This window comes from Phaethon aethereus (assembly GCF_964289735.1).
Source record: "Phaethon aethereus genome assembly, contig: HAP1_SCAFFOLD_493, whole genome shotgun sequence".
Taxonomy (NCBI): Eukaryota; Metazoa; Chordata; class Aves; order Phaethontiformes; family Phaethontidae; genus Phaethon; species Phaethon aethereus.
Window position 1 is genome coordinate 27495 of NW_028114184.1, and position 17519 is coordinate 45013.

At 48.6% G+C, this 17519-nt stretch overlaps 2 protein-coding genes across 2 annotated transcripts; both read left to right on the forward strand.

The window, feature by feature from the left end:
* Positions 1–547: 547 nt before the first annotated feature.
* Positions 548–2502, forward strand: LOC309416191 (up-regulator of cell proliferation-like; the record flags this gene model as incomplete). The annotated part of the gene is given in 4 exon segments (XM_082015764.1): positions 548–670; positions 672–698; positions 702–905; positions 2332–2502. Coding segments are annotated over 4 exon segments (525 nt in total), but the record flags the coding sequence as incomplete, so codon positions are not given.
* A 6649-nt stretch (positions 2503–9151) lies between these two features.
* LOC309416190 (CWF19-like protein 1) lies at positions 9152–17232 on the forward strand (the record flags this gene model as incomplete). The annotated part of the gene is made up of 8 exons (XM_082015763.1): positions 9152–9174; positions 9303–9387; positions 9986–10064; positions 12324–12425; positions 13212–13426; positions 15341–15459; positions 16157–16241; positions 17092–17232. Coding segments are annotated over 8 exons (849 nt in total), but the record flags the coding sequence as incomplete, so codon positions are not given.
* Positions 17233–17519: the final 287 nt, after the last annotated feature.

A 17519-nucleotide genomic window follows, 5' to 3' on the forward strand; every position in this document is an offset into this window, starting at 1 on the left:
CAGCAGCGCTGAGCAGAGGGCAAGGCTCCCCTCCCTCCAGCTGCTGGCAAGACTTTGCCCAGCGCAGCCCAGGGCACCGCCGCCCGCCGCCTTTGGCCAAGGGCACGGTGCTGGCTGCTGCTCAGCTTGGTGTCCAGCAGGACCCACGGGCCTTTTCTGCCACACCGCTTTCCAGCAGCTTTGCCGAGCTGCTCTTGGTCACGGGTACACGTGCATGTGTGCCGGGATGTGCCGGATTCGCAAGACAACAGCATCGCCTGAAGTTTTTGGTAACTGTCTCTCCGAGAACTTGAATTTCCCCCTGAAAGTTCCAAAAGCACTTGTGTCACAGCTGAGCATGCACAGCCATAGCCCACTCCATGAGGCTCTGCAAATCTGACATCACTCTTTCCTACTGCACATGGCAGGTGAATCCTGGAGATCTAGTCGAGGACCACTCCTAGTCAGCCTTGACATGCGATAGAGCAGTAAAGGATTGTCTTCAAGAGCTAGCCAGAGATGCTGAGACCACCCACTCAAACACGACGATCTCTTTTCACTGGATAAGATAGATAGGCATGATTCCTCACACCCTCTGGATGTTCTCTGCACTGTTTTGCATTCATCAGACAGCTTCCTCCAGCAGGAGCTTATCTCCAAAATGGGTGTGTGCCAGTTTCATCTCCCACTGCTTGCTCCCTCGCCTTGACACCTACCAGTGAAGCCTCCTGCTCTGGGCAAAGAGGGGCACTGTGAGGATGTGGAGTGTGCACCCTCTGCCAGAAATCAGAGGGTTCAAGGAGGACATCTTGGTGTGCATGTGCATAATAACCATCTCCTTCATGCAGCTGGGGCGTTGCAGCTTCTCCAAGTCCAAGCTCCTCAGCACTGTTCTCAGTCCTTCCCAGCACCACCATAATTTCTTTGTCCACTAGGAAATGGAGTTGGGTGATGCATTCCAGGAAATTACAGATGGGCTGGTAGAAATTTCCTGGTACTGCCCTTGTGGGAAGGAGAAGTCCACTCTTCCAGAGTCGCTTCCAGCTGTGAACCTTCACGGGCACATCAGATCATGCTTGGTGCAGTTTTGCTTTCTCAACAGTGCTCATAGTGACTGAGAACACTGGGGAGACAGAATATATCTAATCTGTCAGGATCAACAACCAAATACTGCTTCATCATCAGTGACAAGGGCGGGACTGACAAGAAAGCACTGGAGGAGTGTTTTCTGAAGGAGTTTGCCCCTGCACTGAGCTTGACAAATGCATGTCTGCTAGTAAAAACTAGTGATGTCTGAGACAAATGAAAGACTCTAGGGGGCAGGTCAGTAGGAGACAACAAAATTAAAAAATACTAGTGAACCCAGATTTAATGGTCAAGAAGGTGAAGAAGCAGTTGTACTTAAGCAGTAAACCATGAAGACCAAGTTGTTCCTGCACTCTCGAAAAATGTAGCTGTCATGAGATCAGCAGTTGAAGGACTATGCAAATTACTCCCCACTCTTTCTAGGAGCATGTGCACCATTTTAAATATATAAGCAACGTGGTCATTACTTGCCAATGAATGTAAACTTGGGTGGGTTCTCCATGGCTTTTGCTAATCGTGTAACGTGATAAATATGTGGTAATTCCTTTGTGGAATTGCTAGCTTTGTGGAAGACCACCTCGCACCCATATCTGCACAAATCTGTGATAAATAAAATAGCTCTTCTCTGTGTGTATAATGGTGCGTTGCACACTAGGTATACGATCCCACTTTTGGAACACTAGTAGCACAAAATAAGCAAGATTTGATAAAGGCCTCCAGTATGCAATAGCAGGCACTCTCAACACTTCCAAAGGAGAGGGGTACCATTGAGAGCATGGCCAAGGTGATGCGATCTGAAAATCTTGGTAGGTGATGACTGTGAAAAATATCACAACTGGAAGTAAACTGGCCAGAGAGATCACTTCTGGAATAACACATATGGGAAAGTATAAACAGAAGACACTGCAGTTGCAGGCTGAGCTCTGGAAGAACTTGGCCAGAGTCGAGAAAGAGCTGTGCTGGCTGAGAAATCTGACAGACATTGCCACCAAAGATTACAAATCTCAGCTGACAGAGAAAACACAGAACTTATGTAGACAGCAAAATCACTGTGATCTCACCCCTGGTTTGACAAAATTTATTACTGCAACTGGGTTGCAATTCCACAGTGGGAAAATGTTATTTCCTGAAATAGACGAGATATTCAACTAGGATCACATTGCCAGGGAGAAGCTTTCCCAGCCTAATGCCTAGTGCAAACAGGAAAATGAGTAATCAGGGAATAACCAAAAGTTGCTAAATATGGTCGATAAAGACATTTTGCAGAGCTCCTTAGGGATGGAGCATTTCATGTGGGACCTGAGGCAGTTTTATGAGGCTGAATGTTCAATGGCCCAAGAAAAAGGAATGTTGGAGGACCAGAGACAACTTGTCCAACTCCCAGATATAGCAGCCAACCTGATGCTGGAAGGGATTTCTCATAGAGCTAGTGGGTAGAGAAGTCTCCAATACCCTACTGCAGTGGGTGGCTGATGTGTTGGCTCAACTCCACATCAAGCTGGGAGACCAGTCCAGGTTGGTGGTGCTGTCTGTGTTGGGGATGCAGAATACAGGGAAATCCATTCTTCTCAACACCATATTTGCCCTTCAGTTTCGTCTTTAACAACCTGAGCAGCTGGAAGGGCAAAGATGGCTACACAAAGCCATACAGATTTTTTAAATAACGGGACAGAAAAATACATTTCTTTTTTTCTTGAGTCTTCCAAGGAATACACATGCCCTAACAATCTCTGTATCTCTTTGGTTTACAAAGACCCAGAAGTCTGAAGAATTTGAATAGACACACGCATTTACCCGTCTACTAGCCAGTTGATCAGGCAGCTCATCTTCAAAGCCTGACAGTGACTACTCATCACTGTATGTTGATTCATCTTTTAAGCTATGATTTATGATGTCTGAAAAACAAGAGATGTTTGTTAGCATTCCCAAATTGTGTGAGCAGGATGTTCAGCTGGAACACCAGGCCTCAAAAACAGTCAAAGCTTTTGATAACAACCAGCAGTATGATGAAAGCTATGGAAGGGCAAAGGTAGGGTTTGAGCACAAAATTATTTATATTGTTGCTGTGACACGCATGGTGTCTGTGCAAAAGAGCAAAACTACTTGTGCTTAATCAGCATTAGGCAGGCTACCATAAGCTAAGTCTGTCCAGAAAACATGTGATGTAGATGAAGTGTAAGAAGCATGAGAGGCACAGTCAGAAGAAAGTGCTGCAATGCAAGGCCACCCTCATCTTGATGACAATATTAATAATATACTATTGGGCCAAAGTTACTTAAGTAACCAGGTCAGAAATACCGAATTTGAATACAGGTGTAACAAAATTGAGAGCACAAGAAAAAGGCATTAGGGGCGCTTGGTCTATACAGAACAAGTCTGGGAAGAGAAAAGAAGGAGAAGTGGCAAAAAGGTGGATGTAGGGAACTGAAGGGAGAATAAGGTGTAAAATCAGGTGGAGAAGAACAAACAGAGAGATTTGCCAAAGAGTAGGAGTGCAAATGCCTGTGGACAGTGGTGAGGCTGACCTGTGCACCCAGGTGGCCTGGGACACTGGAGGGAGGGAAATCTTGGCCCCTTCACCAGACTCTCCACCAGGCCTGTGTCTGAAAGGTGTGGTATGGAAAGTTGGACTAGGGAGGGGTAAACCTGAGTGGAGGAACAGGCTTGACACTAAGTGCAGCAGGATGATAGGTTAATGGTGTGGGTGATTTATGAGGTTTCTTTATGGTAACATAACTGCGTATCAGTGCTAATCCTACACAAGTAACTTGGAAACACGGTATCCTGGCAAAGTGCTACCATGAAAGATGGTGGTGCATTTATTTTTAGTCAATGAAGGCATTATTAGTTTCCTAAAAGTGTGTTGCTTATGCAATAACCTTCTTGATCAGCTGCATTTCAAGTCTCACTCTAAAAGGCGATAGTTCGACTTAGGGAGTATCACTCTGGGGACTTGTCTGGGATCCGCCAGTCTGAGGCTATAGCTGAATGATACTGAAAGGTCAAGGCTAAAGAAAGGCAGAAAAATCAAAGGAGAAAGAGGAGTCAAACAATCTGCTGACCCAAGAAAGCAGGAGTCTGCCCGTGTAGGCTGTAGGCTGCGTGCATGTAAGCATGGAGGGGATCTTTGGGATTATCAACCTTATTTGTCACATTCCTGCTCTCAAAAGTGGTAAAAAACATATCTCTACCTATCATCCAAAGGAAGAGAAAAAACTCCACTGCTCTTCAGTGGCTGAGGTTTGATCTTGTCAGTTTTACAAGCTGCAATGGGAGAAACAATTAATTTAGACGTGGTTCCTAATTAGATACAAGCACTAAGGTCCAATAAGACTGATAAAGAAACAAGTTGAGCAATTTCGAAAACTGAAGGAAGAACTCGGTACAGTGAGAGCTGATAAAACTCGGCTAGTAAGAAAAGTGCAGTGCCTGGCTGCCATGATGTCTCTGGGAAACAGCTTCAGTCAGAGAAGAGTAGCGTCTATGAGTAAAGCTGATCAGGATGCAGGCATGTCTCACGGGGATAGCTGGAACTGAGAGGGTGGGAAAGGTCACCCACTACAGGAACACATGCTGGTGAAGAAAGTAGCTGTAGCAGTTGTTAGAAAGGTGAGACCTTAGTGTTGGGGGGGAGGGGGGGGGTGGTGGCAGATGTTTAATTACTAAGGAGATTACACAATGGAGACGAGGGATCTGGCCAGAAAGGAGGTCTCAGGTGGGGAGAGAGGGTGGGGGGAATGGCCTGTGTGGATGCACAGGATCTGGGCTTTAGAGGAGCATACATGACAAAGCCAAGCGAGTTGTTTCAGCAATAGGACTCATCTGATGACAAGGTGTTGGCAGAGAAATCTCCACGCTAATAATCAAGACTTTGGAAGAGTACAAACCTCAAAAAGATAATGAAGGTGCTCGGGGAAGATCCTTGAAGAGATGGAAAGAGTTACCAGTTATGCAGGAGACATCTGTTGTGGGTTAACCCCAGTTGGCAGCAGAGCCCACCTAGCTGCTCACTCACTTACCCCAGACTCTCCCCCCCGAGGACAGGAAGAGCAAAAGCAAGAAAACTTGTGGGTCGAAATGGAGACAGTTTAATAAGCAAAGAGGAAGAAGAAATAAAAACCAACAGCAGCACCAAAAAAACAAAGCAAGAGATGCAAAGGCAATCACTCACCACCTCCCACAATCAGACCGATGCCCAACCAGTCCCCAAGCATCGGTCACAACCACTTTGCAGTTTTATTGCTGAGCACACTGTCATATGGTATGGAATATCCCTTTGGTCAGTTGGGGTCAGCTGTCCCAGTTGTGTCCCGTTCCAACCTCTTGCCCACCTGAGTGTGCTTGCTGGGTACCAAAACACTGTTTAGTCACAAATCCAAAAGACAGCACCATATGGGCTGTTGTGAAGAGAAATAGCTCAACCCCAGCAGACCCAGCTCACACGGGAACACTGAACTTGTGGGGAGGGAGGGGAACACAGTCCCACATGCATGACAGGGCCATGATCTGGTGCCCCAAACAGCTCACATTTAGTCCAACGACCCACCTTTCCCAGGAGATCACCAATGCCCAGCTCCTGGTGCTGCCCCGGCTCTGCTCTGCCAGCTGACTGCTTGTAAGGCGACAGGAAAAACTACTTCTCAAAGCCAGGCTGTGACCTGATTCTTCCCCTTCTACCAAAGGGCCCTGGAGCACAAGGTCATGAGACAGGGAGCCTCACAAGGGGCCCAGCAAAGTGCGGCAACACCAGCCCGCAGCCTGGTCACGCCAACAGGGAGACATGGCAGCCCCAAGGCAGTTGTTGTCCTGAGCAGCCTGGCCTCCATCTCCCTCTGGGATGGCACCCCAGGGCACTGTCCCATCCCTGTGGCAGCCCCACCAGTGTCTCTGTGCAGACAAGCAGTCCCTGCCATGCTCTGGCTTGGCACCTTCTGCCCAGGGGCCTCCATGTCACTTCTTTGCCATGTACAGCCCCTCCTCCCCACCCAGGGCCACTGAGATCCTCCAGGGAGGCAAGAGGGGAAGCGATGCCTCACGTCCCTACAGCAGTGGGGGAGTCACAGGCTGCAGTTCCCTGGGGGTTGCTTCATCTTTGGAGTGCTGGAAGTAGGGTTGGCCAGAGAGATGAACAGGGACATGCTGCCCTGGCCATGGCACTGCAGGTGCAGAGGATGTTGGACAGTTGGGCATGTCCGATGGAAGGTGCAACAGGGCACCGGGTCCCTGAGAAGCTGTGTGGCTACAGAATTTGCATGTGCTTGGTGCAGCTGTAGACCTCCTGTTCTGGATAATGAAGAAGCAGAAGATCAGCTTTGCAAGGCAATACTCTGGAGAGACTTTTCTTCCATTTTTGACAGGTCTTCCTCTGTCCTCCCTTTGGAAATAGCGCAGTTTCAGGACTCAGGCTGGTGGCAGCAGTCAGCAAGGGGTGTGATGCTGAGTGCAGGGATGCTGTGTCTTCTGCGCTCAGGGGAATGAGCGAGGGCAGCCCCCGCTGCAGTTGTGCACGTGCCACACGCTGGCACACTGATCAAAATGACCCTCATTGTTTGCACTGTTTACAACAGACACACACCCTTTGCATGCACAGACACACAGATCCATGCACTCCACACACAGAGACATGTCAATACACACACAGAGTCCCATAAACTCTGTATTCACACACAGACTCATGCACCCCTCACACAGCCACTCAGCCTGCACACACATACACCGACACTCCCATGTACCCACCCACCCCCCATTCTTGCAATAAGACCCACACCCCCCTTACATGCATACACACGCACTCCTCAAACAGAGTGTCTGTTCCTGGGGATCCCCAAATGTGTGTGCGCTTGCGAATCCTAAGAATGTCGTGCATGTGTGTCCCTGTACAACTAACCTGCTAGCTGTGCCAGCCCCACAGCAGGGGATGTGGCTGTCAGTGCTGGTGTGTGATGGTGACAGCAGTGCCGGGGCTGTGGCAGGCTGTGTGACCACCCGTGCCAGGGTCCTGTGTATGAGTCCTGTGCATCTGTGTGTGCACATGTGTGTGTGCAGGTGTGTCTGTCTGTACGTGTGTGTCTCTGAGCGTGCATGTCTCTGGGTGTCTGTGTGCACCGGTGTGTGAGTGTCTGCATGTTTATGTTTCCATGTGTGTATGAGTCTCTGAGTGCGTCTGTATGAGTCTGCAAGTGTGTGCATGTCTCTGTGCATGCATGTGTCAGTGCATATGCTTCTGCACATGTGCCTGTGAGTGTGTCTCTGTGCCTGTGCTTGTGTCTGGGGGGGTGTGTGTGCGTGTCTGTGCATGTGTTCCCTGGTTGAGGCTGTGTATCCAGGCAGGCAGAGGCTGGTGCATCATGGGGAGAGATCAAATCATTCATAACCAACTCATTGGCCAACTAGTCCAGACAGAGCAGAGGTGGGGTGTGATGAGCCGGGGCCAGGCTAGGGAGCTCTGCCGTGTACTGCTCCGCTCAGGCCGCTTCCTCCTTGGTGGCCACAGCAGTGGCTGCTTGCTCCTCGCCTGCTGCCTCCAGGACTCATCAACGGTGCTTCTCCCCGGATAACGCTGGAGAGCATTGGGAGTGCGATGGCTGCGATGGCCGACGCACCAGTCAGAGGCCCGGGGCCGGGTGCCACGGCCAGGCAGGGCCTGGCAAGGGGCAGTCATGATGACAGAGCCATTAGGTACCGTGGAAGGGAAGGCTTGCATGGCTGGGGCCTCTCCAGGCCAGGGAGCACAGATGGATCTGCAGACCTTCCTGCCCTCCCTTACAGCATCCAGTAGGCAGTCAGAGCCAGCCTACTCCAGCACCAGCTGAAGAAAGGGAGGAGGGCAGAGGGGTGTTTGTGGCGATGGTGTTCCTTACGCTGCATCTGCTGAGGCCCTGCTTCCCAGAAAGTGGCTTAACCAGCCTGCCAATGGGAAGCTGTGAATAAATGCCTTATTTTGCATTGCTTGTGCACATAGTTTTTCCTTCACCTATTAAACTGTCTTTATCTCGATCCATGAGCCATCTTACCACCTCCTGTTTTCCACCTGTCCTAGGGAAGAGGGGAGTGAGTGAGTGGCTGTGTGAGTGCTTGGCTGTTAGCAGGGGTCAACCTACTCCACTGGCTCATAGATGACAGAGGAGTCCAGGTTCCCCTGGGGAACCTCCAAATGGACCTCCAAAGATCATCTGGTCCAACCTCTCGTGGGAAAAGCAGCCTGGATGAGACTATGTCACACCCTTCCGGACGCCTCTTGAAACCCTCCAGCAATGGGGACGCCACCACACCCCTGGGGAGGTTGTTCTAGCGAATTATTGTTCTCACTGTAAAAAAATTCTCTGTCAAGAAGAAACCTCTTCTTTCTCATATCATCTTATGTTGAATTTGCTGCCAGTCAGGAAGCCCAGGACCTTCTCTGCAGAGCTCTTTCCAGCCAGTCAACCCCCAGCATATCCTGGTGCCTGGGGTAATTTTTCCCCAGGGGAAGGATTTTGCACTTCCCATTGTTGAACTTCACACGGTTCCTCTCAGCCCAGTTCTCCAGCCTGCTGAGGTCCCTCCGGAAGGCAGCGTGACCCTCTGGTGCCTCAGCCACTCCTCCCCGTTTTGTACCACCTGCCACCAGGCGGAGGGTGCACGCAGTCACCTCCCTGTAGAAGGCAATCCGACTGGGGAGGCGCAGCTGCCCCTTGGTAAACCCAGGCAGACCGCTCCCGCTCACCTCCCGGTCCTTCACGTGCTTGTAAACGTTTCCAGGGTCGGCTGCTCCACCCCATTCCCAGGGATCGCCGCCGGCGCGCACCCTCGCTCCCTCCCGGACACCGCCGTCCTCCCCGGAAGCGGCGGCGGGGCGCTTTGAGCGGCGCACCCGGAAGCGGCGGCGGGGCGCTGTGGGCGGCGCACCCGGAAGCGGCGGCGGGGCGCTTTGAGCGGCGCACCCGGAAGCGGCGGCGGGGCGCTTTGAGCGGCGCACCCGGAAGCGGCGGCGGGGCGCTTTGAGCGGCGCACCCGGAAGCGGCGGCGGGGCGCTTTGAGCGGCGCACCCGGAAGCGGCGGGGTGTTCGAGACGCGGCGGCACCTCTCCGGGTTGACCATCGTCGCCATGGCGGCTGCGCCGCTGCGCGTGTGAGTGGGCCGGGCCGGGCGGCGCGGGGTGGCCGCGGGGGAGGAGGCTGCTGAGGCGCGGTGCGGCCGTGCCGTGCCGTGCCGTGCCGTGCCGTGCCGTGCCGCTGACGACGCGCCGTGTCCCGCAGGCTGGCGTGTGGCGACGTTGAGGGGCGGCTGGAGGCACTCTTCGGGCGGGTGCGAGCCATCCAGAGCAAGAGCGGACGCTTCGACGTAAGGCTCTGGGGAGCTGGCGGGGGCTGGGCGCGGGGTGCCCCGCTTCGCTCCCTACGGGGCACTGGGTGAGGGTGAGTGGGGCTGTTCCGCGTGGGGCTTCTGCACCCGTCCTGTGGGTGTGCAGGGGCCTTGGGATGGCTCAGGTCAGGAGCCTGCCAAGGGCGACACGGCAGAAGTTCCTGGGTGTGTTTCGCGTGGAGGGGATGTGCTGGGGGTGCTGTCCAGACCCGCGCGCGTCCCGCCGGGGCCGGGGCCGTGACCATGACCCTCGTCTTTCTGCTTTGTGTACGAAGGGGCCGGTGGAAGAGATTTGCACCCCATCAGCCCTCCTTGTCTAGCACCCAAGTGTTGGGAGAAGCTGTAAGCTGTGGGCAGAGTGCAGGAGAGTAACTCTCTGTCACATTTAAGCCTGTTAATGTTACGCGTTTAATATTAGACACAGATAAAAACAAAGAAGCCTCTTTACCATACCAAACAAAATGCTGTTGAGGTGTCGGATGTCACAGCGTTGTGACAATACAGCATATCAGCAAAAATGTTGTGTGTGTTGTGTCTTTGATCAAATGGCAGCTCTCGCTTTATCTGATGTTTTTAGATGCTTTTGTGCGTTGGGAATTTTTTTGGCTCTACTTCAGAGACAGAATGGGCAGAGTATCGCACAGGGGCCAAGAAAGGTAAGGAAGGCATTGCCACTCTGGATGCTGGTGATTGCACTATTTTGCGACCCACTTCACTGTCTCATTGCAGCGTGCTTTTGAATTCAGAAGTCACAGTTACAACGGTGTAATGGTAAAGCAGTTAAACTCAAGTAGGAGAATTCACACGAGGGAAAGATGGGTTTGTTTTAAAACAAAACTCATTTCTGTCACGCTCTTGGACTCGGGAGCATGAAGATGCATGTGGCCAAGTGGCCTGCCCACAATTTGGGCATCAAGGCCCGTGCCTGGGTCATATGGCCAATGCTGTTTGCAGTCATAGGAGAGACACAGGATGCTGCTAATTGGTGTCAGGGTCTCCTGTCTCCTTGCCAGGCTGTCTTATGGCTCCAATTCTGTTCCTACTTCACCTCCTTACAGTTTCAGCCTGCAGGCTGCCATGTGGGGCAGTCCTTATTTTCTCAACCTGGGTAGCCTGAGAAGCTGTACATAGATGTTTACGGTGCTTCAGTCAGCAGGCCATGGGATCCCAGCACACCTGCCAGTGTGTAGCCCTTCTGCGGCCACTCTTGGTGCTTCCCTCACAGAAATTCCTGGTCATTCCCTGTTCACACCCACCTTCACCCTTCCACCACAGACCTCTCTGCAGTGTGCAGCAGTGCTGTTCTTCCCCTCCCTGCATTCAGGCCCAAGGAAAAAGAGGAAAGCAGAGGTGCTAGCGGGCCGAGTCTCTGTTCTTCAGCCATGAAGATCAGAAGGCTTTCCAAAGGAGCAGGGTTTGCCCATTCCTCCTCAGTCGCTGCAGCCCTTGTGCTGAAGACATTTTCCCAGACATGGGTATGAAAAGTCCTATGTGGACCTCTCTGCCTCTTTCCACCACCCTCTTGTAAGGGAGATGCTACCTCACGAGCATTTGTAGTGTTCCTCTTTCCTCTTCAGTGCTGTTCTCACCCTTGCTGTAAGGCAAGCCAGAAAGGAGCTGGGACTCTTGCTTGCCCGTTGCTCTGTGCTGCTGCGTCACTCCCCAGTTATCCCCTGCTTGTTTGTGCATCTGTGTGAGCCATCTGGACAAGGACTGTCCCGTTTGCTTGCTTGTGGCTGAGGACTTACCATGGCAAGGCGTGCTGCCTTGTGTTCCTGTTGTTGTGAGAATATAAGGAGAATCGCTACTGGTTTAAACTTCGCTCCCCAAGGAAGCTCTGCTGTGCACGCAGGGAGAAGAGTGAGTGGGTGTTAACAGCAAAGACTTCCCTGGATCCGTGCATTTTTTGCTCATCCTCACTTGAATTGTGTTTACCCTTTGAACGGTTAAAAAATTTGTAGCTTATAACTTCACCTATACACACATAGATTCAAATAGATTCGTGTCACTTAATTTTGGTTTTAAGCCATTCATAAGGTTTTCAAACTCTGCTCTGCAATTGAAAGCAATCTCCTGTATCTTCTGACTACAGGAGCTGGAACTTGGAGCAACAGTCTAACAACAGCTGCTGTATTGCTGCTCCTATCCCTTCTTAAATAGGAAACTACTGCTGTTTTTATTCAGTGAAAAACTTAGGATCTGCTGACCATGGGAACTGTTGATGAGGTTACTGCTGTGCTGGTCTGCCAGGAAGTATACAGGAGGTGTCTCTGACATGTCATTGCTTTTTCTAACTTTTAATAGCTTGAAAAGATTTCACTTATGCTGTTTGGAGAAATCTATTTTTATTGATTACCTAGCCATAAAGAAATTAAAACTGATACTTACCATTGCTTTTTCTATTACATTCACCAGTTCTAGATGAAGTCATGCAGCAAGTTCTTCAACCAAGTGAATCAAAGAGCTGATGAACTTTAGCTTTTCCTCTTAACCATTAGTAGTTTGCAGTGTTTTTGATAGCCATATGAAGTTAGATCAGCTTAAACTGAATCACCAGGTGTCCCTGTGCTCTTATATTTACTTAGCATTGCCCTACAGACGACCCATGTTTTTAGGCCTCTGGATCATTTTGGAGCTGATCTTCTTATGTAGGCAGTGGAGTGAGTTGTAGTAAAAGCAGAGGTTGTTCTCTGGTGGTGCTATTATGCATCTCTGGAAACAGCAGGCTTGGGGGACTTATTTTGAAGGAAGGTTTCCTGTTCTGTGCTTATTGCTCATTGGCACACTGCAAAGGAGTGGTGTTGGGGTCTCTAGGAATGGATGGGACCTGCTGCGATTGCTAGTAAATGTGGACTGAACTTGTGCTAATGTACTTCAATTAAAACAGACTGAGTGCATGTGGCTTCCTTCCTCAGCTCCAATTCCAACCTACGTGCTTGGCGCTAATGACCAAGAGACCGTGAGCTATTTTCCAGACATCAGTGGCAGCGAATTAGCTGAGAATATCACTTATTTAGGTAAGGTGGTTTGTGATAAGGGATGTGCATTTGCCCGGTGGTGCTTTCCTGAACGTTTTCTGATCTTCCCGCTTCAAAGCCTTTCCTTTTTCTGGAAATTTTAAAGTGGCATTTCTTATTCTGGGGTTCAGTCTGGAGTTGAACTCTATGTTGAAAGGCTGATACAATTTGCTATTGTAAAATGCGAAAGAGAACCCTGCTTTTTTGTTGTTTTCTAAGACTGAACTTGCTAACCAAAAGGAAGAGTGGTTGAAAGAGCCTGTTCTTTGAGAATATCGTATTCCCATAATGCACCCATCTTTGTATGGGGAAGGTTTCCTACTTGAACTATGATTTTGCTATGCTCTGAGCTGTGCTGGAGTAGGAGAGGTAAGAAGTGTCATCTTTAAAGGTAATGAAGCTGTAGCAAAGTTAAAAGGAAAAATTAGTTTCTTTGTCGAATGCCACCTGACAAAAAACTTAACAAGTAAAGGCACTTGCAGTTGGCTTTTTTTACTCAGCCTTCATACTGAGCTTTTGATATGGATTGATTTTTGGGAAGCACGATGGCAGTGAGGAGAGAAGACTGGAGATTGTCTGAACAGCTCTTTCACTGTAGGCAGAGTTCAAGCCACTGCACTAAAACCTGTCCTTACACAAATAATGGGCACAGAAAATGAGCTGTCTGTAAGGACCATTTCAGCAGAAGTAATGCAGGACTAATGCATTTGATTCTCTGTCTGTGATGCAACTAAGAGATTACTTGCAGTGTCTACATCTCAAGTGCGTGCCTGTGTACTAATGCAGGCCGTCGAGGTCTTTACAGTGGTACTTCTGGACTGCAGATTGCATACCTGAGTGGTACTGAGTCCCAGGATGAGCCAGCTCCTGCCTACAGTTTTAGCGCCAAGGACGTGGCAGAATTAAAAACATCTTTGTTATCAACCCCAAACTTCAAAGGTGTGGATATATTGCTGACATCCCCCTGGCCCAGAGATGTGGTGACTTTTGCCAACAGTGCGGTAAGTGTTCTGTTTTCTGCTGGAATGGTTTCCAGATGGATTTAACAAAGGATTGTCTTTCTGCTTGCTGCGGCAATTTGGGCTATTGGTCCATCTCAAGGAAATCCAAGAGTAAAAAACAGTGGATGTTCTGGTTCTTCCAAGAAGAAGGACCAATGGGGAGGGGGATTTGTGAAATTTCAGGGTGTTTTATCTGTCCCTGCCTGAAAAATCAGTCAATGGCTTTCATCTCATCACAAATACGGCCCTGAATTCAGTTGGTTGCAGTTGCTGTGGAATGATGCTGCTAGTCTCTGATATGGAATGCTATGCTTTAAGCATCTTCAATGTGACTTGACATTAAGTCATTCTTTCTCCCCCCTTCAAACCTCTTTTAAGCATTTTGGTAACTATCAGTCAGCTGTACTAAATGGTATGGTTCTTCCTCTGTCTGGATTTTGAAGTTGTTTCATTTGTGTCCAGTTTTCTGTTGTTAATGTTCCTCAGCAGAAGTGACTTTCCAATCGTAAGTTCAGGTGATCTGAAACCTTCCTGGAGACCAAGGCTGCATACCAGGGCAAAAGTACACTTTTTGCTTCCTCTCAGTATCTTCCAGCATCCAAAAAGAGATACAATCCTCAGTCTAAAAGCATAAAGAACCTCCTCTCATCTTCCCCCCCACGAAAAAACAAGCCCACTAGCCTAGGGAGTTGGAGAGAAACAAGTTGTAGGGATGTTATGGCTTAAAAAGAAAACGCGGGTCTTGAAATTTCCGTGGGGATTCTCTGTAGTAGTTCAGTCTATCATTCCACACTTGGCTTCCCTCAGCATGAATTTTCTGAGAATGTACTCACTTGAATTAACAGGGGTGTATATTAATAGTGATTATATTCAAATATGCATCTTGTTGGAGTGTGCACTTTATCACTAGAGGATTTCAGTCGTTAAGTCTTGGAGATTTCCTTGTGCACTGAGACCCTGAAATCCCATCACTCAAATAAAGCAGGAAGTTTGAGGAATGAAAAATTAGTTCTCCTGCTCTTTGTCATCTGAAGGTTTCCCTTTCAGCAAAAGTGTGAGGAGCTAAATTGCATGGATGAGGATTGACTCCCTGGAGAATTCTGTGGGTTTCCTTTTCCTGAGATGCTTCGTAGCTCTGTCCATTTTCAGTGAGGCTGGAAGCAGCCAGCCCACTGCCATGCCTGCTGCAAGGGCAGCAGGAAGAAGCAGAGAGGAAAACTGCTTTCTTGAGGGTGGGTTAGTGCCTGTCGAGATGCTGCAATGAAAGGCTGTGACGGATGCCTGCCAGGTCAGAGTCTCGTTATCCCGTGCTTTTACCAAAGATAACAAGTTACAGGTAACAGACATAGTCTGTTTCTGAACTTCTCTCTTCCCTTGCCCTTTTCCTTTCCTACTTCACTTCTCAGTCTAAGGCTAATGGGGAAAAGACAGCACAAGAAGAGCCTTCACCCACGGAAATGGTTTGAAGTCTGCTCTTTGGTTGTGTTTTGTTTTGCTCTGATTTCTCAGGGGTGAGAGTGGGATAAAATTATGCTTCCTAAGGAAACCTCAGAGCTTTCCTATTCGCTTGACTTATGCATTAAAGCTTTGTCATTCTGGGTATGTGGTCAAAACTTGTCTTAAACATTTAGACATCTGTTGGTGTTTGCCAAACTCAGTCTGTCCTGCCCTGGCTTCACAAGACCAAGAGAAGGAAAATATGACAGACTTGGATTGATGAAATGAGTGGATGCAAACCCTGAGTACACAGAATGAGTAGGCTCTGGTTGGCGATGACAGATCAAGCCCTTTTGACTTTTTTTTTTTTCCCCACTTCTAGGGAATGTTGACCACTATAGTCAGTCTCTACATTTCCAGCATGCAGTTCTGTATAAAACTGTGTCTTTTCACTGCAACATGATTTGTATTTTATAGGGAGAAGTAGATACCAAGAAACGTGGCTCCAAGTTAGTATCTGATCTAGCTGCAACTCTCAAACCAAGGTACCATTTCGCTGCCCTGGAGAAGGCCTATTATGAAAGACTTCCTTACAGGTTTGTAAGACCATGTGAAATCTCATTTGTTTTCTAAGAAGAGTTCCATTTTTAAAGAACACAGGAGGACAACTTTAAAATAATAAGTCATCCAGCCCCAACACAGGGTCAAAATTGTTTCTCAGATGCATCTTACTATCATAATTCCTGCTGCCTTGAAAACTGTGCCATTGCTGACAACACTTGTCCGAATACATTGCTGTGAATCTCATGCCAAGTTAATTGCCCTTAGTCACATTTAAACAGCATTCAACCTAATTCAGGGGTGTATGTGTGAAAATGTATTGTGGAAAAGCTCTTCTCTGGTGAAGAGACTGGTGTCTTCAGTTGTAACTTTGCATAGAAAATGTGACTAAGTGACATAAGGTAGGTGTCTGAACAACCTACAAAGTAAGGCTGTCATGTTAATGTTGGGTAAGATTATTATCCTTTCCACAGGAAACACTTTAAAGGCGTAGCTGTTTTCAGACTAGTGAATTGTCCTCTCATCTCTGTATTTGGACTGCAATGAGATGTCTGTGCAGCTGTTTGCTGCTAGATCTCATCAGTGGGTCTGTCCTTGAGCCTTCTTGTTCTTGGCCAAAGCCTGTGTGTAGCTGACATGCTGTCTGAGTAGCTTCATGGAGGACACATGGTTTTCCCACTGTCCTTTTCTATATTGTATATGCCAGTACAATCATATTTTGCTTCCTTACAGAAATCACATAGTGCTACAGGAGACCCCACAGCACGTGAGCAGGTTTATTGCACTTGCTGATGTTGGCAATACAAGCAAGAAAAAGGTACTGACCTTCTTGGATCTTTCTTCTTTTCTCAAGTACAAGTAATAGGGCAGTAAGCCCAGCTTTGGCTAGCTAGAAGATAGCGTTGATCACTTAAAAGCTTGACTGAAGTGGAGGGATCTGTCTCACTTGAGTAATAGATACTATTTTCCCATTACGACAGAAGGGTAAGGGCTACAAGATGTGTTCTGAGGCACCGTTGTCTTCTCTACCTAGTCAAATGACATGTAGCTGTGAAAATAGCTGCAGAGGAAAGTGGTTAGAAAGCTGCCATTCCTTCCTCTTCCCCAGCTGTTTTACGTATTTCTTTTTGCATGACCTGCTTTAAGAAGGAAGCGAAATTCCCAAGGAGGCCTTGCAAATCACTGAAAATAACTGAAGGGGCTGTTTTGTTTGAGTTTTTTAACCCGTTTCTCTTGTCCCCGTAAGAAAGTTACAGAATATTGGTATAGAAGGACAGGTTGCCAGTGGTTAAGAAGGCATAGGAACCAGACCTGGTAACAAAAAGAGGTGCAGGAGTTCTGGACAGATAGAAGGCCTGGAAATAGACAAGCATCAAGATAATTTCTTTTTCAAGTAGGACACACTTGCTTTTCAAAAAGATCTTTCTTTAAAGTGAAAGGAGTGAGCCACTTGCAAGCACTCCGTTAACTCTTGGTTGCACTGGGTGGGAGACTGGCACAGGGAGTGTTTTTCATGTGCTGCCTTAGCTTGAACACTGATTTGCTGAGTTCTTGCAGTGCTAAGTTGTGTGTTACCATTTCAGGATGGCTTAGTTCATAGCTGACCTCTTCAGAGTTGCAGTCATGGCAAAAGCTTCTTGCATTTGAGCTGTCTGTTTTTGTTCTAGTATCTCTATGCCTTCAGTATTGTGCCGATGAGCTTGATGGACCCTGCAGAGCTGGTGAAACAGCCACAGGACGTCACTGAAAATCCGTACCGAAAATCGCAGAAGGAGGCACAGAAGACCAAAGCACCCCTGTGTGCAGAGGTACCATTGCATTGTCCATTATGTGTGCACTCTGGTTTCACTCTCTCTGTTCAAGGAGCTTAGAACACTGTTTGGCTTTAATCTTGGAATATTTCTGTTCAAAACACTTCAGGGTTCTGTGTAAACTATTTACACCAACCAAATTGTATTGCATGCAACACATGGGAGTTTGTTACAGTTTGTGCCGTCTTAAGCCAACTGTATCCTGGGCTGCACCCAAAGCCGCGTGGCCAGCAGGGCGAGGGAGGGGATTCTGCCCCTCTGCCATGCTCTGGTGAAACCAACCC